The sequence below is a fragment of the Sus scrofa genome, chromosome X (genome assembly GCF_000003025.6).
Source record: "Sus scrofa isolate TJ Tabasco breed Duroc chromosome X, Sscrofa11.1, whole genome shotgun sequence".
NCBI classification, from domain to species: Eukaryota; Metazoa; Chordata; class Mammalia; order Artiodactyla; family Suidae; genus Sus; species Sus scrofa.
The window spans coordinates 34,112,780-34,140,695 of NC_010461.5; the positions used below are offsets into that span (position 1 = coordinate 34,112,780).

A 27,916-nucleotide genomic window follows, 5' to 3' on the forward strand; every position below is an offset into this window, starting at 1 on the left:
CGGAGCTGTAGCCACTGGCCTAGACCACAGCCACAGCAACGCCAGATCCTTAACCCGCTGAATGAGGCCAGGGATCGAACCTGCATCCTCATGGATACTGGTCAGATTCATATCTGCTGCACCACGATGGGAATGCTGAGGTGTGTTATTTTGGACCTTAGCTGCTTTAAGGTCCTCAGGAAGCATAATTTAAATGCAAGAAACCCGAGAGGAATTATGCTTCAAAACTATGGGTGGCTGCTAACCTCTCAGAAGCTCTCCTTCATCTGCGACCTGCAAATAACAGGCACGAGGAGCAAGGGAACTCGCAGGAAGCACTGGTCCCAGCCCCTGACACTAGAACCTCCCCTCCCAGAAGGGGTAACAGGAGTTTGCAAAAGACACGGGGAAGGGGTCACAAGAGAAATGCCGGAGAAGCAAGAAGGCCACGTGAGAGCTGAAAAGGGGACAAGGAATTCCTCATTCGGCCAGCATCCTGTTCCACGCCTCCACCGGCTCTGAACAGAGGCGTTGGGGCTACTAAGATGCTCTTGAAAAAGGTCACATTTCTGGAGTTCCCTAGTGACCTAGCAGTTAAGGATCCAGCATTGTCACTGCTGGGCTCGGGTTTGATCCCTGGCTGGAAAACTTCTGCATGCTATGGATGTGGCCCCACAACAACAAAAAATAACAAAGAGTATTTGTGAGGAGTTCCCATTGTGGCTCAGTGGGTTAAAAACCCAACACAGTGTCCGTGAGGATTTGGGACCCGGCACTGCAGAAAGCTGCAGCGAAGGTCCCAGATGTGGCTCGGATCCGGCGTTGCTGTGGCGTAGGCCTCACTCAGCTGCCGCTCCAGTTCAACTCCTAGCCCAGGAACTTCCATATGCTGCAGGTGCAGCCCCAAAAAGACAAAAAAAAAAAAAGTATTTGTGAGCTTTCCATCCCATGATTGTATTTTTTTTAAAAAGCTCACATTTCTAACCATAACACAGAGGTTACCCACAAAAAAGCCAAGGTGAATATCCTTGCTAGATAAACAGAGTCATCTGATGACATGGTATTTTGTGTTTATGACACTGGATTTCAATAGCCATCACAGTCGTGAAAATTTAAGAACCTATTATGGGGTAGGGACTTGGCCAGGCATTGTGCTGGGTCCCGAAAGATTCGAGGAAAGTTAAAACTCAGTCCCTGATTATGTCAACTATGGTTGATTTTTTAATCCTAAATGCCTCAAGTTTCTGCTTAGGGCTTTGTGGCTAGTGTATATGAGAGCAAATCAATAATTTTCTTAATACTCAAACTTTGTCTTGGAAGAGTTACAGGGGGAACATAAATAATATTATCTAAGCTAGATGGTGCCACTGGCAGAAAAATCATCAGGCTGTAGGAACAAAATGTCCCACTAGGGGTGAGAGACTCGGCCTCTTTCTAGTAGAAGATGTTCTATTATTGCTAATAAGTGCTTGCAAATATTTTCTTTTGCCCAGCCTGGACTGATAGGATTCTAGAAGGTCTTTCCCTGTACTGTGGCTCACCAGGGGGGAGGGCAGAGGTATTCTTTGTCCACACATGGAAACTCGGTGGAGAAGTCTAACAGGACCAGGAACCTCGAGGCGTGGATGTGAATGTGCTGACATGATGTAGTGGCCTCCAGGGGAAACGGAGGCTGATCGGAGAGCAGCAGGGGTACAAGCCCAGATGCTGGATTAGAACAACATGTAGCCGAACTTCACCGAAGGGAACCACCCATTTTTAAAACTCTGGGGATGTGTTTCCAACTATTCATGCAGCTGTTCCTGGAGAGCGGGGCTGGGCTGGGAAAGAAGGCAGAGACATCTCTTTTTTCATAAGGTGCTTCTTTAAGGGGTTATTGTGGCTACATGTTTAAAAACACAAACGAAAAATCCAATGGTTTGAAGGAAACAGGTGCCAAAAAGCAAGGCATGGACAAGTTCTGTACTAAACTATCCTCACAGAGCACAAGGGGCAGGATTGGGCTCCACCTGGGAGACACAGAGGCTTCCCAGGGAGGCGGTGACTTCGGAAGGCCTGGGGGAGCCCCCTGGCAAGCAACGGGGGTGAGTCAATCCTTGAGTGAACCAGTTGGCTCCCTCTTCCTCTCTTGTCCCTTCTCCTCACCACCTCTTCTCACTTCCTTTTTCTCTTTCAACCACTATCTACTGCGTACCAACTATGTGCTAGGCATGGTTCTGGGCATCAGGGACATGGAGGGGACATAGTGCAGTGGAGACAGGCAATGAACAGATGCACAAGCCAAATATAGAGTATGTCAGATGGTGAAGAAAAATGAAGAAATGAAGGTGGAGTGGCTGAAAGACTGCTGTACCAGATCTGAAAGCATAAACACGCCAGCAGAGATACACAGTCTCACTCTGGGCTCTGAATGTCCCACTTAAAAAAGAGGCCGCATCATTCCAGCTGCCACGTTGCACTTACTCAGTCAGAATGCCATCTGCTGTGTCTCTTCCTTCCGGGGTCTCCCAGGACACCCGGACTGTCAACTTATTGGGTTCAGCAATGCGTTCCTTCACGCTCGGGCACTTGATTCTAGGAGGTTCTATATCTGAAAATATAACCAGCATATTCTCAGCATCATCATGGGATATCTCATCAACTTGGGGTTCAACACCCTTTGACATGCCCAAAGCTCGAGGTGCTCCAATTTTTGAAGGGTTTCTTCACTCCTCTCTATTTCTCATCCCTTACTTCATCTTTCCCCTTCTTGCCTGCTGAGTTTTAAAGACTGAGCAGTCAACTGTGCGTGGCTAAACCTGCCATCAACCAGGCTTGCTGGGTGTCTTGTGGGCTAAGACATTAGCTACAGCAACTTCTTGCCCAAGCTTCCACACTCTGCCAGCTGAATCGGCAATGTAGCAGTTACCCAAAGAGAAGTCTTGCAGCCAGAGAGAGTCCCTCCTGCTCTAAAGTCAGCATCATAGAGAAGGGTGCCTTAGGTGTCACCTAGTTTGATACAATTCAAGGCAACAAATCTTTTTTTAATTGACAAACTGATTGAAAGCTACAAACGAGCAAAGCTCATTCAAAAAGACATAGATAGGAGTTCCCGTCGTGGCTCAGCAGTTAACAAACCCGACTAGCATTCATGAGGATGCGGGTTCGATCCCTGGCCTCGCTCAGTGGGTGAAGGATCCGGCATTACCGTGAGCTGTGGTGTAGGTCGCAGACGCGGCTCGGCTCCCACGTGGCTGTGGCTGTGGCGTAGGCTGGGGGCCCCAGCTCCGATTGGACCCCTAGCCTGGGAACCTCCATGTGCTGTGGTGTGGCCCTAAAAAAAAAAAATGGAAGAAAGTATTTAAAAACAAAACCAAGAAGTTGGAGGAAGGAGAGCAGAGGGAAAGAAAAAAAAAAGACATAATCTGAATATCCCTATATCTATTTTTTGAGTAGAGTATAGCTGATTTACAGTGCCGCGTCAGTTTCTGCTGTACACCATAGGGACCCAGTCACACATATATATACATATATATGTATATATATATATACATTCTTTTTCTTATACTGTCTTGCATCATGTTCTACCTCCAAAGACTGGACATAGTTCCCTGAGCTGTACAATAGGATCCCACTGCATATCCATTCTAAATGTAATAGTTTGCATCTACCAACCCCAAACTCCCCATCCATCCCACTCCCTCCCCTGCGCCCCTGGCAACCACAAGTCTGCTCTCCATGGCTGTGATCTGTTTCTGTTTTGTAGATGGATCATTTGTGCCATAGTTTAGATTCCACAGATAAGTGATGTCATATGGTATTTGTCATTCTCTTTCAGACTTACTTCACTTAGTATGAGAATCTCTAGTTGCAATATAGAACTAGCATATGACCCAGCAATCCCACTCCTGGACGTACATCCAGACAAAACATTCATTCAAAAAGATACATGCACCTGTATGTTCACCGCAGCACTATTCACAATAGCCAAGACACGGAAACAACCTAAATGTCCATTGATGGATGAATGGATAAAGAAGATGTGGTACATATATGCAATGGAATACTACTCAGCCATAAAAAGGACAAAATAATGCCATTTGCAGCAAAGCAACAAATAGTTAGTGGGTACCTGCCTTCCCTAAGGCATCATTCCAACTGCTGGGTTTGGGCGCTCACAAAGGCAAGAGAATCATGTGCTTCTCAAGGAGTTTACAATCTATTGGGGGATTATGTTACTATACATGAAATATGACACGAGGTAGAAAATGGCATTGCCCCAGGTGAGGTAAAAGTAAATGCTAGTTCCTGTGTGGCTGAGCAGGTATTCTCAAATTCTACTGGATGCTTCTGAAAATGTAGAGAATGTATTTTTAAAAGGCAGAGTCAATTAGTAACATTTAGTGATCTGGCGTTGTCACTGCAGTGGCTCAGGTCCCTGCTATGGTGTCGGTTTGATCCCTGGCCCAGGAACTTCCACATGCTGAGGACACGGCCAAAGGGGAAAAAAAAAAACTATAAAGGAGCATTTAAAGGAGTTACCCAGTGCTCTCATTTTACAGATCTGGAAACAGAGGCTTGGAGAGCATAAGAGATCTATTTAAAGCCAGGCATGTAAATAATGATAACATGAATTATACCCCAAATGAGAGCACTTACGGCTGGAACAGGCTATCTCTTTTCTGGCTATGTCTTTTCCCAACAAGCTCCTCAATATCTTAAATAATGGCCTGTCTGGGACAACTCTCTATGGCTTTCTGTTTGGGGAAAGCAGTTTTACCTTGACTCTGGCCCTCCGAAGCCCTCCCAAATTTCCTCAAGTAGTTTCTTTCGACCCAGTCATAGAATTTTTGGCCCCTCACTATCAAAGGTGGGTTGATAAGAAGGACCAGAAATAAACGGGCTGTCAATTTCTTACTGGGTTAGACTTCATCTCATTGTAGCCAAAGTGAAATCACAGGAAGGGGAGACTTCAAACTTTTGTAAATTCTACTTGATGATTCTGAAAAGGTACAGAATGTACTTGAAGGCAGAGTAAATTAACAACACTGAGACTTGCATCGCCTTACATATCAACTGGTAATGATTTAAATGCTACTACAGCCTGAGCGGAAATGAAATGTCATTTGATTCTGAGTCACAAACATCTTTGAGATAGTGCAATTAGTCACTGCACCAGGTCTTCAGATACTTTCTCCTGTGTCTTGTCCAAAACCTCTCATTTTATTTAGGGTAAGAGATGACGAATAATTTGTTAAACAATTTTGTCTTCAGCAATCCAAATTCATTTTCATTCTATGTCATGCTTCGATGGAGTGTGAATTTACAGCCCTAATACACTAATCCTAAACTGAATAACTACCACATTTTATCAAATCTAAGTCACTTATTAATTGTGGGATGCACCCTAATTTCAGGGATATTAAAATGTGGGGAAAAAAATGTTTCTTAGAATTGATATAAAGTGTATAAATGTTACGGCGAAACACGAGCTCCTTTAAATGCATTAGAAGTGTCTATTTTCAGTTGCTAAGTTTTTTTAATTTTTTTTTACTATGATAGGTGATAGAAGATATACTTTTATCATTCAGATGAACATTTCTCAGCTTTGGGTGAATCCCAAAGACAAGTATACAATACCTGACCCCTGCTGGCCAAATATAGTTGGCACTCTCATGATAGAAAGCATTTTTTTTTTTATTTTTAATTTATTTATTTATTTATTTTGTTGTTGTTGTTGTTGTTGTTGCTATTTCTTGGGCCGCACCCGCAGCATATGGAGGTTCCCAGGCCAGGGGTCGAATCGGAGCTGTAGCCACTGGCCTACACCAGAGCCACAGCAACGCGGGATCCGAGCCGCGTCTGCAACCTACACCACAGCTCACGGCAACGCCGGATCGTTAACCCACTGAGCAAGGGCAGGGATCGAACCCACAACCTCATGGTTCCTAGTCGGATTCGTTAACCACTGCGCCACAACGGGAACTCCAGAAAGCATTTTTTAAAATGTAAAGCCAAAAGGGAGAAGTCGAGGAAAGGAACTAGATTTCAATGTAAAATTATTTTGCGTTACCCTATTTTCTTGGAGCCAACACTGTCAAGAGTGAAGAGACTCATTCGCCTTTGGGTCATGGGAACTAAACATCTGGATGATATACTGAGTTCTTTTCCACCTAAACTAGACATACTGGCACTGTGAGCAATCACCACTCCAAGTTAGGTTATCTGGATAAAGAGTCTCGGAGCTTCCCAAAGCCAGCTTATGGCGGCTAACCATGATCAGTTGAAACTGGCCTAATTTTTCAGAAGCAATCATCTTCCAAACCAGAGACAAGAAGAAATAAGGCACTAAAAATAATAGCTAATATTTACTGAGCTCTCCCACACGCCCACCTCGGGCTAAGTACTACCCCTGCGTGATTTCACTGAATTCTCACCACCACCCACTAGCCTGAGGCTTGTTATTATCATGCCCATTTCTAGACTGGGAAGCATTTCCTCTCTTCTGGAATTTCTTTGTGGTCTGGGATTTTTAAGGCAGGGTCACATAGTTTTGAATTATTTTAATAAGTCGAACACTTCTGTGTGACTGCCTGCTGCTGACCTAGTGTTTTTCTCCATTCTTTCGGGGCCGCCTGCTCTGGCTTCCCCATAAATCCTCGGAGAGCGGCAGCAGGACACAGTTCTACTGCATCCTCAAGCATCATGCCCTCTCTTCAGCTGATGGGACCAGCTGGCCTGCCCTCCAGCAGATGCTCCAGAAACCTATGATTACACAGCCATGGCCATCATTGCTTTTTATACGTTATTATAAATTTCCATGAATGACATAAACAAAGTTACTATAGAAACCTAATCACAATGCCCTGTGGAGTCAGGAGGCCCGCAGAGCCAGTGGTTGTGTGGAAACCCTGTGACTCTTGGGAAAATCCTGGCCTCTGCCCCACTCATTGGAGACATCAGATGAACTGTCTCCCTCCTGTGTGCTCTAGTTTCCTCTCTACATACAAATATCAGAAAGAGGAGTTCCCATTGTGGCTCAGCGGTAACGAACCCGACTAGTATCCATGAGGATGCGGGTTTGATCCCTGGCCCCGCTCAAGTGGGTCAAGGATCCGGCGGTGCCGTGAGCTGTGGTGTAGGTTGCAGGTGCAGCTCAGATCCCACATTGCTGTGTCTGTGGCGTAGGCCGGCGGCTGTACCTCCGCCGACTGGACCTCTACCTAGGAACTTACTATATATGCCACACTAAATATGTGGCCCTAAAAAGCAAAAAAAAAACAAAAAGCAAAAAAAAGAAATATATCACACTGTATCAACTACTATTTATCTGAGAAGCCAAACTACAAACTTATATATATGTATGTCTTTTTAGGGCCACACCCAGGGCATATGGAAACTCCCAGGCTAAGGGTGGTACGGAGCTACAGCTGCCAGCCTGCACCACAGCCAGAGCAACGTGGGATCTGAGCCGCATCTGTGACCTATGCTGCAGCTCACAGTATCACCAGATCCCTTACCCACTGAGCAGAGCCAGGGATCGAACCTACATACTCATGGATACTGGTCAGGTTCATTACTGCTGAGCCACAACGGGAACTCCCTACTTGGGAATATTTAACCCATCTAACCAGGTAGCTGGTGGAAATAAGAAAGAGGTTCAAAAGGACAATGTTCTGAGATAACAAGGGAAAAAAATCCTTTAAACTAAGGCTATGAACTAACTGCACCCTAAATGTTTGCTTAAATAGTGTTTTCCAGGGAGACCCATGTTTGAACATGACTGCTGGGGTATGATGAACAGGAGCTTCAGAACATGACAGCAATTTGTATTTGTGTCTGGGACCGCCTGACCTGGGGGATGCTGGGGGGACGGGGAAGGGTTCTCTCTCTCCGCCTAATTCTAAGGCAAGGTGGCATTCTTAGCAAGTAGAGGACTGTCACAGCTGCTCATAGCAAACAGACTCCATTTAATGCCTCTTTCCTCTCTGACATCCTCCATAACCCATTTCAACTGGCTACGGTTTTGGGTTTTTTTGTGGTTTTTTTTTTTTTGGTCTTTTTAGGGCCGCGCCCTCGGCATATGGAGGTTCCCAGGCTAGGGGTCGAATTGGAGCTGTGGCCGCCGGCCTACACCACAGCCACAGCAAGGCGGGATCCGAGCTGCATCTGCAACCTACACCCCAGCTCACAGCAACGCCGGATCCTCAACCCACTGAGCGAGGCCAGGAATTGAATCCTTGTCCTCGTGGATACTAGAGGGGTTCATTACTGCTGAGCCACAGTATTAAGTCTGGCTATTAAGTCTGAGAACTATTTATATATTTTCTTTATTACCTACAACTTATTACTGCAATGAGAACCTCAATTTTTATGCAAACTGTTTATATCCATTCTTCTACATATATGTTATATAACATGATCTTTTGGTTGAATTTTTTAACAATTGATTTTATTGAAGTATAGCTGATTTACACCAACTGGCTTTTTCACTGCTCCTTTTCGCCCTTCTTTTATTCCTTGATCTTCTACACCAACTTCCGCTCAATCTGTGGAGTTGAGGTGACAGAGACTAGTGGTTGGTTCACCTGCTCTTTGACTCCCCTTCTTTTATTTTGGGGGGCCGTGCCCATAGCCTGTGGAAGTTCCTGGGCCAGGGATCAAACCCACGCCATGGCAGTAACCCAAGCCACAGCAGGGACAATGTCACATCTTTAACTGCTAGGCTACCGGGGAATGCCTGATCCTCCTTCTTTTAGAGCAAAAGAAGTTTCCTTGGGCCTATGGCCTTCCAGAATAAAGCCTATGTTTCCCAGCCTCCTGTGAAATTAGGTGTGCCCATGTGTGAGAAAAAGTGATGTGTGGGAAAAAAATGTGTGGGGGAGGGTGAGGGTGCCCTCCACTCCCTCACCCGGGTTTGAATGCACATGAGGCGGGGAGCTGGAACAGCCATCTAAGGGATGAGAGCCACAAATGAGGACAGAAGATCAAGAGACAAGGAGCTTGGCCTTGGGACACTGTGCCAGACAAGCATTTTTATGTGAATGGAACTTCTGTCTTGTTTAAGGCATTACGATTTCAGCCTTGTTCATAGTACCTGAACTGGAGTTTCCATCGTGGCTCAGTGGAAACGAATCTCACCAGCATCCATGAGGACGCATGTTCAATCCCTGGCCTCGCTCAGTGGGTTAAGGATCCGGTGTTGCCGTGAGCTGTGGTGTAGGTTGCAGATGGGGGTCAGATCTGGCGTGGCTGTGGCTGTGGTGGAGGCGGGCAGCTGCAGCTCCGACTCAACCCCTAGCCTGGGGACCTCCATATGCTGTGGACGCAGCCCTAAAAAGACCACCAAAAAAAAAAAAAAATAGTACCTGAACTGGGATATAAGCAGTCACACTTGTTTTGTGAAATTTGGTATGGCATCTTCCAAGATGTATTTCACTCATGACGTCTAAACTCTGATTTCTAACAAATACATGGTGCATTTCCTGTGAAGACGGCAACCCGTCATCCCTGGACACACATGAAGTTCCTCCTAACAAGAGTGACGTCTGTTTCCCCTCCCTTTGAATCTGTGCCAGGCTTGTGACTTGTTTTGACTAACAGAATACACGGAAACTGACCCTATGCCAGTCGCAGCACTAGGTCCTTAAAGCATCTGGAACCTTCTATGTTGACTCCCTTAGATGCCAAGGTGCCATCTAAGGAAGTCCAATTGCCTGACGGGAGAGGCCGTGTGGAAAAGATGAGAAATGATGAAGAGAGAGAGAGAGAAAGAGTATCAGTCAAACACCAGCCAGTATAGCCACCTCTGAGTGAGAGGCCAGACATGGGAGTGAAGCCATCTTGGATCCTCCTGCCCCAATCGGGCACCTCAGCCATTACTACGTGGAACAAAATGAGCTGTCTCCACTGAGCCCTGCCTGAATTCCCAACCAAACGACCATGAGCAACAGCATGACTGAAGCCACTAAGTTTTGGGTGGTCTCTTGTGCAGCAATAGATTACTGATACAAACATAAAATAGCTTGAGGTTGGTGGAGTTCATGGCTCAGCAGAAATAAATCTGACTAGCAACCATGAGGACGAAGGTTCGATCCCTGGCCTCACTCAGTGGGTTGAGCATCTGGCATTGCCCTGAGCTGTGGTGTGGGTCGCAGACACAACTCAGATCCCACATTCACGTGGGCCAGCGGCTACGGCTCTGATTCAACCCTGAGCCTGAGAACCTCCATATGCCACGACTGCAGCCCTAAAAAGCAAAAAAAAAAAAAAAAAAAAAAAAAAAAGCTTGAGGTTGGTGAAGGAAGGAAGCAATCATTTCCCGGGGCACAAGAAGAAAGGGACCGTCAAAGGCAGAACAAACCTGGACCCTGAAAACTTGCCCAATTGCTTGTTTCCCCCAGCTAGAGTGTAATCCTGCTGGATGTCTCTGGAAAGTGGTTTCATTTCTTTCTTTCTTTTTTTTTTTTTTTTTTTTTTTTGCTTTTTAGGGGCACACCTGAGGCATATGGAGGGTCCCAGGCTAGGGGTCAAATTGGGGCTACAGCTGCCAGCCTACGCCACAGCTCACGGCAACGCCGGATCCTGAACCCACTAAGCGAGGCCAGGGATCGAATCTGAAACCTCATGGTTGCTAGTCGGATTCATTTCCACTGTGCCACGATGGGAACTCCAGTGGTTTCATCTCTTTGGCACCATGTAAGATACTAAGAAAACTTCCCCCATCGACAAGAGAGTAAAGAAGAGAAGCCATGAACTCCGCAATTAGAAGTCACTCTTTTCATCAGAAAGATGCCCAACTAAAAATCCATTGGTGATATATTTCTATTACAGAGGGCCACTCAAAGTTTACCTGTTCAGGTTGCACTACCAAATCATGCCAGGTAAAAAGTGGACGGTTTCTCCATCGAGCAAGTTGTGGCAAAGCTGAAATGAGCTTCCTGAAATTTGCAAGGGAATGTGTATTTGTCAACCCTTTGGTGTGATTTCAGAGCATCTGCAACAAGGCATTGATGCATTTACTCTTAGCTCCATGGTGTTTGTACCTTCAAGTGAATCTCTGGAAATAATGCCGTTCAGTCCAGCAAACTTCTATAGGGGCCGCTGGGTAAACCCTGCTATCAGAGTTGGGCAGCCAGAAAAATATTCCATCAATTTGCATATCTAAAAATCCCTGATTTTTTTTTCTATTCCAGAATCCCATTTGTGTTAACTTTCCAACTCGTTGATTCTAGAGAAATTATACAACAAGCAGAGAGTAATTCCAAAAACCAAGTTGGTTTTTGCATTGTCCATTGTTAAAAACAAAAAACAAAACAAAAAAACAAAATGGCATTCTCTGCATGTCCAGAGGTGTTTGCTCGGTTTTCATCGTCCATGGGTTTTTAACTTTCTTGAATTTTTTTTTTTTTCTCTTCCTCTTTTGGCCTAGGAAAAAGTGCTGGTCTAAAGCAGAGATCATGCATCTACTCGAAATCTGGTGTCTAGATGAGGAGGTAATTCTAACTGTCCATTGCTCTATCTCAAGGCCAAAGTAACCAAAAAGAACTAAAACTGGAAAGAAAGAAAAAAAATCCCCCTAAACAATAGTCGTTACATTCCAAAGTTTATTTTTTTCGATCCATGGAAGCTGTGGCTCTCGAAATATTTTACCCTCCCTCCTGCAATCTGCACTATGTTTTTTCTCCTACATTGACTTATTTCTATCTATATCCACTTCCGAAATAACCATGGCTTTGAGTCCACTGCCAGAGTGTGGGCTGCCTCGGAGAATTCCCTTTAACTCGTGGTCCTTTCAAATTAGCTCAACCACAGAGCTGACCACCTCAGCGTCAAAAGCAAGCCCAGTGTTCTTGCTGCCCTCCAGATCCGGAGGCGAACTAAGACCACTGGCTTAGCCCTCAGCACAGCTCTGGCCAAGAGGCATTGTTCAAGACGGTGCAGGCGTCTGGGAACACCATGTGTCAGCTCTGAAACAAGGCTGGGGCTCTGAGTTACGCTCAAGGACGCTCAAGCCCTGCCAACACACACAAATATTCAACGAATTTAATACATTTAAAGCCAAAACAGACCGTGACATCCCCGGAGTAAAACGCACTGGGGGCAAACTCCAACTGATCTGTCACAGAATCAAAGAAAGACACGCCTGTGCGTTTTGTCCATTTCCTTTTCCCGGAAGTTCATTGTTCTCTGGCGGCTCACTGGTCCCCTTTCCACCATGCCTCCCGCACTGCAAGCACAAATCCCGCCCTCCCCCAAATATGCCTGAGCCTTGCCCCAGCCCCTCTCTGTGATAAGTACCCTGAAAGTGGGCTGCGTTTCTTAGTTTTCTCTCTCCCCCTCTGGGAAGGTTCCAGGCCCATCTGGTCCGGCTTATTGCTTCTTTGAGAACAATCAGCGTTTTCTTTCCATTGTTGCACACAATCTGGACGTCCGAACACTGCGATCCTTAAAGGAATCTGCCAGTGCCTGCTCAGCAGGAAGACCTGCGAGAAGCTTCTCCCCTCCCATCACCTCTGCTCCTTCCAATGTGAGGGGGGAGAAATTCAACAAATTTAGGAAAGGGGGGTGCGTGTTTCGAAGAACTGGCTGGCGCATACCAAGTCACGGAGGGAGAGAGTGAAAGCGACGTCTGGGAGGGGCTCTTCGGACCTGAACATCTGGCCTCAGGTCATGTCCTTCCAAAGGAGCACGTCCAGAGTTCAGAGCCCACCTGCCCTGGCCGTGCGGGACTGCTCTGCGCTCTTCTCCTGAGAACCGCAGTGATTGGGGACGAGATGTCTAAAACCTCAGAAAAAGGTTGCTGTGCCCAATACTCTGCTGGTGCTCTGTGTTTCTACCATGTCTCTCGTACTGCCTGGACCGATAATCTCCAAAGGCCATCTCTCAGACTCCTGCTGCCAGCTGGGTGCTGACTCGATTTGCCAGTGGGAGACCCTCTCATGAGAGTAGAAGGCAGGAAAAATACGGGAGCCATTGGGCTTCTGGTCAGGGCTTCAGTGAGGGGTTCCTGGGGTCCTGACTTCATTCTCATCATTGATGGTGTCAGGTACAGAAATGTCAGCATCAAAGGTGAGGCTTATGGACTTGGCGCAACACTACCAGCCTGCTCCGGCACCCCTAGCCCTGGGTTGGTATGGCTTTCTGCTATTAACTAATTTCTGGTAACAATTTTTTTTTTCTTTTGCTCCTTCAGCTCTTCCTATGTTTTTGTGACCAATGCCCTGTTTTAAATTCTCCTCTGTATGAAATACCTAGAATGGTTTCTCTTTTCCCAGCGGCTGATCAATTCAAACTCCTATCTAAATCCTAGAGAAAGAGGAGTTCACGCTGTGGCACAGTGGAAATGAATCTGACTAGGAACCATGAGGTTGAGGGTTCGCTCCCTGGACTTGCTCAGTGGGTTGAGGATCCGGCGTTGTCATGAGCTGTGGTGTAGGTCACAGACACGGCTCGGTTAGACCCTTAGCCTGGGAACCTCCATATGCCTCAGGTGCAGCCCTACAGCAAAAAAAATAAAAAAATAAATCCTAGAGAAAGAGAAGCCCAGAATAAATCTGAGTCAGTTATCTGAGTAATTATTTGGACCTGATGCTCTTGTCAAATGGATACAAGGTGTGGTCCAGACTGTGACTCTGATAGAGAAGGGTTTTGCTCATGTCTCGGGCCAGGTCCCCTGGCTGTAGCTCATTAACCACATAAGGGCAGAGTGAGAATGGCTGATGCTGCCAAGGAAGACAGTAGACAGTGGTTCCATCACGAAGACACTCCCGGGACCAAGGCCAGAGGGCTTGTTGCACATCTGCTCTAGAGGGAGCCTCTAGTTTTGGTCTCGTTCCTTAAGTATCTGCCCACTGAGTCCCTGGGGTAAAGCACATTTAGCACCGCAAGCTGAGCAACTCCCTGGAGGATGGGCAGACTCCAGCAGGGTAGAAGCCAAGCTCTTGTGGCCAGCTGCCACCTCAGTGCCAGCGCTGGATTCAGCAACTTTGAACCTGAGAGCCCAGAGACATGGGCTTGGCTCTACACAATGTTTAGCAAGTCAGGTGACCTCTCAGGCCTCATCTGTAGATGGGGGACTGGACTAGAATATTCTGTCGGGGTGGGGCTGGCAGCTCTAACACTCTATGAGTAAATGATCCCCTGGGACAGTGGTTTTCAACTACTTGGGCGAGAGTTTGGCAAAATACCAGATTCAGAATTAGCAGCTAGAGTTGAAAACCACTGTCCCAGAGCAGACTGCCTCAGTGTTTAAAGGACACAGGAATGCCCTGGGGATCTCCTTAAAATGTGGATTTTGATCTGCCAGGTTTGGGATCGGTCCCAAGATTCTACATTTCTAAAAAGCTTCCTTCCTGCTGCTGCCAAAACCAGCAGGGCACTATTTTGAATGAAAAGGTACTAAAGTTCTTCCCAGAGTTCCCGTTGTGCCTCAGTGGTAACAAACTCAACCAGGATCCATGAGGATGCGGGTTCGATCCTGGCCTCGCTCAGTGGGTTAAGGACATGGCCTTGCCGTGAGCTGTGGTGCAGGTCACAGACATGACTCGGATCTGGCGTTGCTGTGGCTGTGGCGTAGACTGGCAGCTGTAGCTCTGATTCGACCCCTAGCCTGGGAATCTCCATATGCTGTGGGTGTGGCCGTAAAAAGAAAAAAAAAAAAGTTCTTCCCAAAAGTGATCTTCTAAGGCATATTCTCAACCTTTTGAGCATCAGAATCCCCTGGAGGGCCTATGAAAATGCAGATTTCTAGGCCCCACCCCAGCGTTTCCAATCCTGCAGGTCTGGAAATTTGTCTTGCTGAGCCACAACGGGAATTCCCTGCTTTTTTTTTAATTGGGTCATTCTGCTGTGTTTTGTTTTTCTTTTTCAGCAGCCCCCATGGCAAGTTTGCGGGCCAGGGATCGAATCCTAGCCACATCTGCAACCTACACCACACCTGTAGCAACAGCGGATCCTTAACTCATTGTGCCACAGCGGGAACTCCAAAAGGAAGGCGATTTTTTTTTTTTTTTTTTTTTAGCCACGCTCGTGGAATGTACATAAGTTTCCAGGCCTGGGGTGGAACTCGCATCACAGCAGCTGGACAATGCCGGATCCTTAACCACCGCACCACAGAAGAACTCCTGGGAGGCTTTTTTAACACCCCCTGCCTCCTCCAGTTGTCCCGCATCAAGCTAACTCAATCAGATCTCTAGGGTAGGACCAAAGCATGGCTAAGTTCTAAAAGAGTCTAGTAAGTAGCCAGGGTGGGACTCCACTGGCCCATGACAGGTGATTCTTAAGAAGGGAGTGGCTTTTCTCCCTCCTCTCCTCCTCCCTCCAGGGGACATTGGACAATGTCTGAGGCATTTTTGGTGTCACGAATGGGAGTTGGGGGTGGGGGAGATGTTACTGGCCTCTAGTGAGTAAAAGCCAAGACCCTGCCAAGCATCCTATCGTGCAAAGAGCAGGACTCCACGACAAGTAATTATCTGACCCCAAATGCCCACTGTGCCAAGATTCTGAAACCTTGCCCTACAGCGAGGTCTAGCCGCATCCCAGGCTCAACACCAGGTCTGCTGAATCAGAATCTCTGTTGTTACCAAGGCCCCTCCCTGATTCCCAAATTGGAGAAGCACCACCTTAGATCAGGAGCGCTCCTAAGCCCTTCAGAAAAGCCCTGAGGGGCTCATCAAAACACTGAGTGCTGGCCCCCCTCCCAGGAGTTTCTGATGGGGAGGTCTGGGGGGGCTGGAGACTTGGCATTTCTAAAGATCCCCAACCCTAACTAAGAACAACTGCTCCACAGACACCCCCACTCCCCACCCCGCCGCCCCGCAAGGTGAAAGAGCCAAATCCCTTCCAAGTTTAGCAAACTGAGCGCTTTCTGACTCCCAGGTCAACACAAAGGAACTAGTCTGTCAGTTCAAAGACACAGAGAGGCTCTCCGCGGACCATCAGGCCGCGGCAATAACCCTGTCACTGTGACAGGGCAGATCCCCGAGCCGAAGCAGCTGCTGCCATCCCAAGACCAGCGACAAGCCCGAGGAAAGCCAGGAGCTGTGAAGTCAGCTTGAGCTAGAGACTGAGGCGAGGTCTGCGCTGAGCCAGACAAGAAGGGGCCAAGAGAACCCCTGGGCACTTACGCTTCACACATGGGACATGGAGGCTTCCTTAAAAATCAATCCACTGTACGGACAACCCCTGCTCCTCCCAAAATAGTTGCTGCTTAAGGGTTGGTGATATTTTCTTACCGACACAGGAGGCTGGCCGGCCGCTCCAGGCTTTGTTGTCCATACACGTGACTGTCCGCTCCCCTTTCAATGTGTATCCTGGCGAGCAGTAGTACTCACACCGGGAGTTAAAGTAGGCTCCGTCGACGCACTTAAACCCTCCATTTGCTGGCATGGCAAGGGTAGGACATCGTTTTTCTGAAAAAAAGAGCAAAGCAGTGAGTCAGCATTTCTTAGTTTTTGTCCACAGAGTTTTGGAGTCTGGAAACTCTGACAGCATAGGGGGAAGTTCATTGAAATATAATGGATGGTTGCTTGTCGCACCGAAGGGACACAAAGTTTCACATCAAAAACAATCAAAAAAGGAGTTCCGGGAGTGCCCTTTGTGGCTCAGCAGTTAACAAACCTGACTAGGATCCATGAGGATGCATGTTCGATCCCTGGCCTCGCTCAGTGGGTTAAGGATCCGGCATTGCCATGAGCCATGGTGTACATTAGAGACGTGGCTCGGATCCCCTGTTGCTGTGGCTGTGGCATAGGCTGGCAGCTGTAGCTACCATTCTACCCGTGGCCTGGGAAGCTCCATACACTGTGAGTGTGGCTCTAAAAAGCCAAAAAAAAGAAAAAAAAGGAGGAGTTCCCTGGTGGTCTCGTGGTTAGGACTCAGTGCTTTACCGCTGCCCTCGTTCAGTCTCTGGTCTGGGAATGGAGCTCTCACATCAAGGCAGTGCACGGATTGCCCTGGGTTGGCATCCCAGCTAAGCCACTGTCTTAGACTGGGTTCCTTGGAAACAGATGCTGAGACCAGGATTTGTGTGCAAGTGTTTTAGTAAGAAAAGTGCTCCCAGGGAGCCCAGTGAAGGGTCGGGGAAGCGAGACAGGGGAGGTGGGGAAGGTGGCATTTCAGGTAAAGCCAGCCTTGGCCTGATCCCACGGGGGAGCTCTGGAGCCTGAAGGACAGTCTGTCCCGCCTCCAGGCAGGGTAGCTGCAAGCCCTGTCAGTCCCCTGAAGGAGCAGAGGAAACCTCTTCTCGGAAAAAAAATCAATCGAAGGTACACGTCTTTAAGAGCAGTGCACGCAGAAGCTGGCAGATGGACACAAAGTAGCCAGGGACATTGGGTGAAGCACTGAGGGTGACCACTTTCGTCACCCAGGTGCCTAGTCTGCCCTGGCTGGATCATCTGGCTGCAGCCCCCAACCTCAGCCGCCCCAACAATAAAGTTAAAGCAATGGCGTCCACATGAAAGTGTTGCTGCAAGAACTGCATGGATGTGAAATGCTTGCCACACAACTGAGGCTCCAGATACGACAGCTGTTTTGAACAGCAATGGCATCTAAAATGCACATCGACAGTGCTGTGCTACCTGCAGGTTCCCAAATGAGATGTGATTTTTTTCCAGGAAGCTAAAAGTCAGCCCCTGAAATGTGCTTCCAGGCTTCTCCCCTGAGGCAGCCTGCCTTTCATGGAATAAGCATCCTTGTGCAGTAATTCTCTCCCTGCCTCCGAAGCTCTATCCCTTGGGAGAACAGCTGTCTCTACTACCAGGAGTCCATGGCGTGAGTGGCACCATTCCTGTTCTTCTGCAGGGATTTACACCTCTGCCCGCTGTCTCTCATGCTATTCGGTGGGACCCCTGATGGCTGGGGACCCTTGATGGCAGAGCCGGTGTGTCTTGTTTATTTCCTAATCCCCAACACCTTTCCAGGGTCCAGCACTTACTGAACAGAAATAATCTGTTCGCTAAACAAACTTCTGTTCTCTCGCCTTCCCAAACAGCCCGTCACACCCCTCTGTCTGGATCGTGTCATCTCACTTCTGCCATATGCTAGGAACCCAATGGCTTCTGCCCACAAGAGGAGTTTCCTTTTTTCTTTCTGCCGCTATACCTGCGGCATATGGAAGTTCCCACGCTAGGGGTCGAATTGGAGCTACCTACGGCTGCCGGCCTCCGCCACAGCCACAGCCATGAGGGATCCAAGCCACATCTGTGACCTACATACACCACAGCTCACGACACCACCAGATCCTTAATCCACTGAGCGAGGCCAGGGATCGAACCCATGTCCTCATGGATAGTAGATGGGTTCGATACTGCTGAGCCATGATGGGAACTCCAATGTAATTGTTGTCTTTTGTAATCCTCTTTTATGATTTTTTTTCTTTTTTTGGCTACGCTGCTGCATATAGAGTTCCCTGGCCAGGGATCAGATCCAAGCTGTAGTTGCTACTGACACTGCAGCCACACCAGATCCTTTACCCCACTGTGCCAGGCTGGGGATCGAACCTGTGTCCCTGTGCTCCAGAGACGCCCTGCCCTCCTCTTTCTCTTTCATTGTCGAAAGGGTTTATTGGGAAACCTTTTTCTCATCAAAGTCCACGAAACATTCACTAACAATCCCTGCTCTCACAGCACAAGACCATTGGCCCCGATGGGCCCTGAGGTCCCACCATGGGGCTGGGCTACTCACGCTTGCAGATGACCTTGTCCGACCACCGTTTGTTTGACTGGCAGATGAGCTGGGAAGAGCCGTGCAGCTCGTAGCCCTTCCGGCAGCGAATGTCACACCTGGTTCCCAGGGCTGTTTTGTAGTAGCCTCCTTGAGGGGCCCTGCAGTATACATCCCCAAACTTCACCTTGATGGGGGAGCACCACGGGGTGTCTACAGGAAGCGGAAACAAAGGACAGGAGAAACAGAAAGTCACATCTCCAGAACATGTGTCTCCTCGCTCTTGAAGTTCCTGGCTGGCTGCATTTGAGACTGTGGACCTCCAAATAGTGCCCCATATCCCTGGGTGGGCAGGTCATGATCACGAGACTAGGTGTCAGATGTATCTCAATATGGGTCCAGGTTCCTCCCGCAGTAGCTGTGTGATCTCGGACAAGTTACTTGACCTCTCTGTGTTAATACCTCTACCTACGTCATAGGGCTCATATAAGGACTAAAAAAAAAAAAATGCATATCAAGCACCTAGCACAATGCCTAGCACGTGGTAAATAGTCAATGACTGCTTGTTCCTTTGGGTATTTCCCTTAACTAGATATATAATTCTCTGGACTGCAACTGCTGTCAGGCGAACCCTAGCGTCAACCATCTATACCATCCCCATAGTGGTGGGGAGTCAATAATTGGTTTGTTTCAATTTTTTTCCAAGTCTGTATCCTAGTCACTGTAAAAACTCATCCCACAATCTTAATTAATGCGAACGAAGCTCCAAGGTCTTGCCACAGGATATAATTTGGGCTGAAAGTCACAGAACAATTGCTTCCCATATGTTCCCAGTTAGGCCCAATTTAGGTAAGAGAGTGACAGCCTTCTCAGATGGCAAAGTTCCAGGGGGTTTTGAATTTCGTCACTTAGTTGCCCAGAGCACAGCTAGGATGACGCTAATACATCTCAACCTCTCCCCTGGGCTTTTGGAAGGAGCTGTAAAATGAGTAGAGCCAGGCTAGCCTCTTGGTGAACTTCCCACGGTGGCCGCTGCACAATCACTGGGGACCACAGACTGCTCCCTCAAGCCTGTCCAGCTCTCCATTCCCCAAATAGGAGCCACCTCCCTACAGCTTCCAGCTCCTCATTCCACCCCAGCACCTGAGCTGTCAGCAAGTGGGGTTCGTGCGCCATCATGTGGCCAGGAAGGGAGACATTCCCTGTTGGACTTTTCCAAGAATTCTCTTCTAAGGATGTGTTTCTGTCTGCTTCTCAGTCATGACAAAGTCCTGGAACAGACCATGATGGAAAACAACATAAAAAAGAATGTGTATGCATACATTATAATGTATAATATATACATTATGTATACATATAACAGAGTCACTTTGCTGTACAGTAGAAATTGGCACATGGTAAATCAACCACACTTAAAAAAAAAAAAACACAGGTGCCTCGTTAGCACTGGAGATAGCACATCAGTCTCATTCAAAAAACCCCCCAAAACATGGGAGTTGCTGTTGTGGCTCAGTGGTAACGAACCTGACTAGTATCTGTGAGGATGCAGGTTCGATCCCTGGCCTCCATCAGTGAGTTAAAGGATCCAGTGTTGCCTTGTGGTGTAGGTCCCAGACACGGCTTGGATCCCGGGTGGCTGTGGCGTAAGCCTGCAGCCACAGCTCCAGTTCAACCTCTAGCTTAGGAACTTCCATATGCTACGGATGCAGCCCTTCAAAAAAACCACAAAAAACAAGTCACTGAGTTGGTGGTATAGTGGAGAGCATAGCTCCCTTCCAAAAAACAAGAGTCATGTCCAGTTATCCTATATAGTTTTGGTTTGGTTTTGACTTTTGTGCTTGGACATCTTTGGGCTAAGGTACAGTGTTTTGCAGGCAGCTGCAAATGGGTGCTAAAGTCAGAACTCAAGCAGTATTTCCTGGACTTTCTGGGGAAAGGTGATGCCCAGGCTTAGCCTAGAGTTGATTAAATCTGGCCATGTGGATACAGACTTGCAGGAGCTTACGCTTGGCCTACAGGCCTTCCTTGAATAAAGTTTCCTTCCTCTGGGATTTACACATATGGTCTGAATGTGCTAACATTTTTAAATGAGAAAAATCTGGACTGTGAAGTACAAAACAGCATACATATCCCCTTTAGTTTCTTGTAAGTATAAAAGAATTCTCGAACCAGTTTTAAACGTTTTAGTTCTTTCTTTGGGGATGGCTCCAAGGAAGCCATGAAAGTGATGTGCCAATTTCTACTGTACAGCAAAGTGACTTGGTTATAGATATGCATGATGTATATATTATACATGATAATGTATGCATACACATTCTTTTTTGTGTTATTTTCCATCATGGTCTGTCCCAGGAATTTGTCATAACTATCAAGATCATAGGTAAATGAAAACCTTTGGGGGATGTTTGCTTAGAATGGCCAAGCTGGAGTTCCCGTCGTGGCGCAGTGGTTAACGAATCCGACTAGGAACCAGGAGGTTGTGGGTTTGGTCCCTGGCCTTGCTCAGTGGGTTCAGGATCCGGCGTTGCCGTGAGCTGTGGTGTAGGTTGCAGACGTGGCTCGGATCCCACGTTGCTGTGGCTGTGGTGTGGGCCGGTGGCTACAGCTTTGATTCGACCCCTAGCCTGGGAACCTCCACATGCCGTGGGAGTGGCCCTGGAAAAGGAAAAAAAAAAAAAAAAGACAAAGGTAAGGGAATTTTCTGCCTTGAAACAAACCCATGAGGTTGCAGGTTCGATCCCTGGCCTTGCTCCATGGGTTAAGGATCTGGCGTTGCCATGAGCTGTGGTGTAGGTCGCGGATGCGGCTCGGATCCCACGTGGCTGTGGCTCTGGTGTAGGCCGGCGGCTACAGCTCCGATTTGACCCCTAGCCTGGGAACCTCCCTATGCTGCGGGAGCAGCCCAAGAAATGGCAAAAAGACAAAAAAAAAAAAAAAAAAAAAAAAAGAAAAAAAAGAATGGCCAAGCTGTAGCTGTTTCTTCTATAACCAAAAGGCTTTAAGATACCTTGTGGAAAAATCCATTGGTGCGTACCAGTCAAATAAAACTGAGATTTGGCACCAACTGGCTTCTGCGATGACTAGCAGTGAGGTATATTTCTCTCTCCCTCTCTGCCTTTCTTTTCCAACTGTAAGAGGAAAGACCACCCGCAAGGAAGCTCCAAAATGCATTTGGTGTTTTTAACCCTAAAGAAGCACTTTTTATACTTCATCAGGAAGAACTTCATGGTTCATAGCCTAAAAATCATTGGTCGCTTTAGATTTTGTCATTTCCACCACCCCCAGCTTCGCCCTAACGTCCCCACTGCCTCACGCCCTCTTAGTACCCCGTCTGCCCTGTTGCCCTTCTGGACTGCAATGCTTCTTTGTTTCCCAATCTTTAGCCTTTTCCTCTTGCCAACTGGTCCCCTTCACTGCCCCCTGTTCCCATCATATTACAGGCCAAACCCTGGATCCCTTGACTGAGAGAAAAAGTCCCCTTTGGAGACAGCAGAAGAGCAAAGGGTTGAGAATAAATACGGGAGACCCAGAGGAAGATGATGAAAAATAGTGAGCTAGCAGAGGGTGGGTGAGAGAACTCTGCCAGACTCAGGCGGTCTGGGCACACATTATCATCTCCTAGTAACCCTGAACCATTCGGTTTTTTTTTTTTTTTTTTTTTTGGCCATGCCCAGGGCATGCGGAAATTCCCAGGCCCGGGGTCAAACCCACGCCACAGCAGTGATACAACCCACAGCAGTGCCAGCACCAGATCCTTAACTGCTAGCCCACTAGGGAACTCCCTCAGTAAATTTTTCAGGGAACTAGATTCCTAATCTGTAAGAGACAAGAGTGGATTAAATTATTTTCAAGGTCCCATCTAGCTTTTTGTTTGTTTTAGTTTTTTGTCTTTTCTAGGGCCGCACCTGCTGCATATGGAGGTTCCCAGGCTAGGGGTTGAATCGGAGCTGTAGCCACCGGCCTATGCCAGAGCCACAGCAACGCCGGATCCGAGCCACGTCTGCGACCTACACCTCAGCTCACGGCAACGCCAGATCCTTAACCCACTGAGCAAGGCCAGGGATCGAACCCGCAACCTCCTGGTTCCTAGTCGGATTCATTAACCACTGAGCCACGACGGGACCTCCCCATCTAGCTTTGAAGTTATATGATCCAAATTCTGTCTCACGCTTCTCCTATCCCCTACCCATCTCACACCTATGCCTACCTCCTTGCTCCTTCTTCTGACTGATACCTCTGGGGCATCTCTTGTAACCCTTCCAGCTGAAGGCAAATCCTTTTTTACAAACTGGGTCCTGATCACAATTCCGCAGATGTACAACCCAGAAGGGCAGCCAATTCTCTACTTGCTTTTCACTCAAATGTTGAAAACACTCACATCCTCCAGCTTCTGGACTTCGGCGTGAGTTTAGCTGGGACATAATTTCAGGGTAAACTAATACGAGGCAGCACAGCCACAACTGTGAGCACAGACCCACACATTATGGTCGTCTTTTCCATAAATGTGCCCAGGACAGATCCTTAAGGCTAGCAAGTGCCTTACAGAAGCACCTGCATATGCATCTATCACACACTCACATATGTTAGTTTAACCATGCAATTCACCTATTTTTTTTTTTTCTTTTTAGGGCCGCACCTGCAGCATATGGAAGTTCCCGGGCTAGGGGTCGAATTGGAGCTGCAGCTTCAGGCCTACGCCACAGCCACTCTAGATCCTTAACTCACTGAGCAAGGCCAGGGCTCAAACCCACATCCTCACAGACACCAGGTTCTCAACCTGCTGAGCTACCACAGGAATTTGCGTAGTTTTGTTTTTTTTTTTTACTCGGATGTTCTGAGTCTTCAAATCCTAGCAGTGCTGGCTCTGCATCCCAAAGCTGTGCTGTTGTCAACATGTGTATGTGGAGGGGGGGAAGCTTGTATTTATTTATTCTCAAAAGGAATTTCTTTTGGATTACTTCCCAAGGCAAATCTTTGGAAGATATTTTGATATTTTAAGAGCCCAGCAGTGACAGTCATTAAAAAGTCATCGAGTGACTTGAAGTCCGTGTAAACATTCATGAGTTAAAGTGAATTCATGAAATGTTTAACATAGAAGTTGAAATAAAGAAGGCTCTTATGCTGCTTCAATTAAGACAGGGTTTATTTAGGGCGAAACCGAGACTGATTATTCAGGAAAGCTTTTTCATCTCCCTGGGCCAATGTGGAATTCCCAGGGTAAGCAGTGTCATGCGGCAGACTAATGACGAGCCGCTAGTAACGTGGGGCCGTTGATCTAAAACATCTGGATTTCAGACCCGATAGTCATGTTTGCCAGCTGTGCGACTCTGGGCAAAGCCACCTCCCCTCGCTACCCTGTGCTTCCTTCATCCATAAATAAGCAGTAACAACATATCTCTATGGGCTTTCCTCCTTCCCTTATTTGTGCGAAGATATGATGGCATTCCAAGCAAAAGAAACAAAAGCAATGCTTGCCACATTCTGCGAACACGGTAAGTGTTGGTTACATTTCACTTTCTCCTGTCGTTTATAAATGTGATCAATTATCAGTTTAATTCAAAGAAACAGTTATTGAGCAGATATACTCTGTGCCGGACACTGTGTAGAGGCCTGATGATCTACAATTCATCCCCCTGCTAACGATGGCTTGCCTCTCAATGTTAAAACTGAAAAAATTGAACAATGAAAACAACTTCCTAAGAAGCATTTATTCTTAAACATACCAGGTAAACTCTAGGGCAGGGGCATATTTTGGCCATCTGGTCTACCTCCCCCACTTGCAATGCTGCGAGATGAGGATAAACACTGGAATGGTGATCTGAGGGCACTAGGTAACTGCTCTTGCATATGTGAGGGGTCGCATGTGCACACATGCATTTTAGGAAGCGTTTTCAATAAAGGACACCAAAAAAAAAAAAAAAAGATTTTTTCAAAACTCTCAATTAATTAATAGGAATCAGAACACCACTTTACTCCAAACCTCTAATTAAGTTTGTGCTTTGCTTGGCTGGTTAATTCCTGAGGCAATAATATATGAGCTGTGGATAGGAATGAGTATTTGTGTTCACAGGTCATAAGCAAACCTGGACTATGCACCTGGTGCCACGTGGTCATAGGCACCAGTCATCATATTAGAAAGGCTGTTCATGGAGTTCCCCTCGTGGCTCAGTGGTTAACGAATCCAACTAGGAACCATGAGGTTGCAGGTTTGATCCCTGGCCTTGCTCGGTGGGTTAAGGATCCAGGGCTGCTGTGAGCTGTGGTGTAGATCGCAGACGTGGCTCGGATATGGCGTGGCTGTGGCTGTGGCGTAGGCCGGTGGCTACAGCTGTGATTCGACCCCTAGCCTGGGAACCTCCATATGCTGTGGGTGCGGCCCTAAAAAGACAAAAGGCAAAAAAAAAAAAAAAAAAAAAGGGCTGTTCACTGGTGTGGAAAACAACTGAAGGACTCTCTCCAACCAAAGGCTGACCAGTACTACCCTGATTCTCCTATAACTTAGATCACGACAGAACAAGGGAGTGTCCTCTTGCTAGAATGCAGACAGATTTCCCGGACAAAATGCCACAATGGAAACTTTATCAACCAATTCTCTTCAACTTATTTCTCAACGATAAAAGGTACTAGATTCAAAGAGAAATAATCTACATTTCCTCTCACTTTTCCCAAGGCTCCCCTAAGCTTCAGAAAAACGACTCACCCGTAGAAATATAGGTGGACATACTTACCTGAGCCTGCATAGAAGTTCTCGATTGGGCTTTGTATACCTGCTGGAGGGGGTGGATTGCCGAATGTGTAGATAGAGATGAAGCTCTTTATCATTAGATTAAGGTTTCATTGGGCAACACCCCTTACTCATCATTTCAGGAGCCAAGCCGGACTCAGACAGAGCACAATGAAACGAGCTTATGAAAATCAAGTTTTCTCATTCCCCATTCATCTCAGTACATTAGCAGCGCTGGGTCCAGATGTGACCTTGGGTGGTTCACTCTGGACGATTCTGGCTGTAATGTATGAATCAGGCAGAACTCATGGCTTGATTTTCACTTTCATCAGCTAGAGTTTGGCTTTGCAGAAGTAAGGACAGGAGAGAAACTTATGAAAATAAAATGACCACTGGGGTGCTGAAGGACAGCACTGCAGAGATTTCCAAATGCTTTTTGTTCTCTTTTCATTTGGTTTTCTTTATTTTCTTTCAAATGGGGGTGGGGGGGGCGTATGCGTATTAATGTTTAAACATGTTGTTTTCTCGACAGGTAATGAGAATTTAAAATGTGTTGTCTGGTCACTTTATTAGAGTCTGCTCTGCAGGGCAAGAAGCAAAGTCCTCCTGACATCAGCAGGTCCTCCTTAGCACAGAAGCAAAGCATTCACCTTTATATCTAGCGTATGAATACCCGACTTCATCGTCTTCTAGCGGTGAGTCTCCAGATCCTACAATAAAAAAGAATAGAAACTGCAGCAAGAAAAGCCACATGATATGGACGAAAATCTCAAAGCACTGCTTCGGCAGAGTCCATGCAAGAGGGGCTATTAGAACGCAGAGCCAAGAGTAAAAGCTTCTGTGGCCATTCGTGAAGGGACAGGGGACCTCTGAGAGTGAACCTGGCTGGGCTGACTTTGCCAGGGCCAATCAAGATTGGCCTCAAACTGTTTTGGAATCACCCCATGCCAAGTGAAGTTCTGGATTCGGGACCGAAAGAAAGTCAACTGTACTCTGAGAAGATGCCAGTGGATGCGAATCTCATGCCAGGGGAGACGCAGTAAAATGTGTGTGACTCAGACGTGCCCCAGAGTTTCTCCAGCACTCAAAGAAAACCTGGTGGAACGGGGTGTTTCTGGAGCCTGAAAACCAGTCCACCTTTTGAAATGAACTTGGGGGGAGGATAAGGAGGCACATCAAATGTCTTATCTTAATGACAGGAGAAATACAACGCTGCCTTGGGATATTAGTAGGAAATGAGGGCTGAAATTGAGGATCTGGATGTGTATTCAAAACTTCTCACCAAGGCATGGCTAAAGTCAAATTTCTTCATGAGTCCTGCTACCCTTGAAAACCACAACCGCAGGGAGAAAGCCTGTATTTAATTTAAAAATTTAAACTCATTTGGAAGTTGGAACGGAGTCATTTTTTTCAAATGGGAAACACTGAATTCCAGTAAACGGGAGATGCTTAATCTTTAAAGCAGACCCAGACTTCAAAGCGATCATCTTACATGCAGAGATCTTTCCCTCAAGCCCTCCCAGTCTGATCACTAACTGCTGAGTTAGCACCGTCTTGATCACACATTTACCCGCACAGCTAAGAACCCTCTCTTTTAGGAGGTTATTCGAATCTCTATGCAGGATGAATGAACTGAGTAATTGTCCTGCTCCGCTTGTATTCTGGACGAGAGGTGGCGAGTGTGGAAACTGAATGTCGGAAGTGATGAAGGCCAGACCAGGTCCATTTGAAAAGGACCGTCCCCACCAGAGGAGCCCCGTCCTGTGCTCTCCGCTCTGCTCCAGCTTCCGTTACCTGGTCTCTGACCACCCAGACAGGTACCACGTGACACAAAACCATTCCTTATTCCTTATCGAAAAGTGAACACGAAGCTGTTCAGGAAAGCAATCTAGCGAGATGACTCCAAAAGCCTACATTCGAACCCCTTGATCCAGTGAGTCCACTTCTGGGGCATCTGTGCCAAAGAAATAATGTGAAGTATAGAAAAAGAATTTGCTGTTTGCAATGTCATTTAAAATAGCCAAAGACCATAAAGTGACCAAATGGTCAATATTATGGTTACGCAAACCATAGCGTATTCATTGGATATATCATCATGTAGCCTTAAAATGTTCATAAAGGGTTACAATAGCACAGGAAAAGCTTATGTTATAACATGAAGTGAAAAATGTGCTATAACCAAATTATATATGTGGCATGATTTATAACAATGTAAAACAGAGTTAAAAGAAATAATGCATAGGAGTTCCTGTCGTGGCTCAGCAGAAACGAACATGACTAGTATCCCTGAGGACGCAGGTTAGATCCCTGGCCTCGCTCAGTGGGTTAAGCATCCAGTGTTGCTGTGAGCTATGATGTAGGTTGCAGATGCGGCTCAGATCTGGCATTGCTGTGGCCGTGGTGTAGGCCGGCGGCTACAGTGCCGACTCGACCCCTAGCCCGGGAACCTCCATATGCTGCGGGTGTGGCCTGAAAATTTAAAAAAGTAAAAAATAAAGAAATAAACAATGCATAGCAGAGTCTGTGATAATTGGATGCTCTTCTGTCTCATAAATTTTCTATTATAAATGT

The 27,916-nt window shown here is 47.0% G+C and overlaps 1 protein-coding gene across 2 annotated transcripts in view; it reads right to left on the minus strand.

Annotated features, from left to right (window-relative positions):
- SRPX (sushi repeat containing protein, X-linked) overlaps positions 1–27,916 on the minus strand; it is a 122,886-nt gene that overhangs the window by 37,203 nt on the left and 57,767 nt on the right. Inside the window, exons 2-5 of one of the 2 annotated variants that reach the window (XM_001927105.5) lie at positions 25,996–26,055; positions 18,643–18,834; positions 16,194–16,370; positions 2,443–2,569 (exon numbers count right to left, since the gene is read on the minus strand). In XM_001927105.5, the coding sequence (XP_001927140.1) occupies positions 2,443–2,569; positions 16,194–16,370; positions 18,643–18,834; positions 25,996–26,055 (556 nt within the window). The remainder of the gene's footprint in view (positions 1–2,442; positions 2,570–16,193; positions 16,371–18,642; positions 18,835–25,995; positions 26,056–27,916) is intronic. The other variant, XM_005673554.3, reaches the window with a different exon arrangement.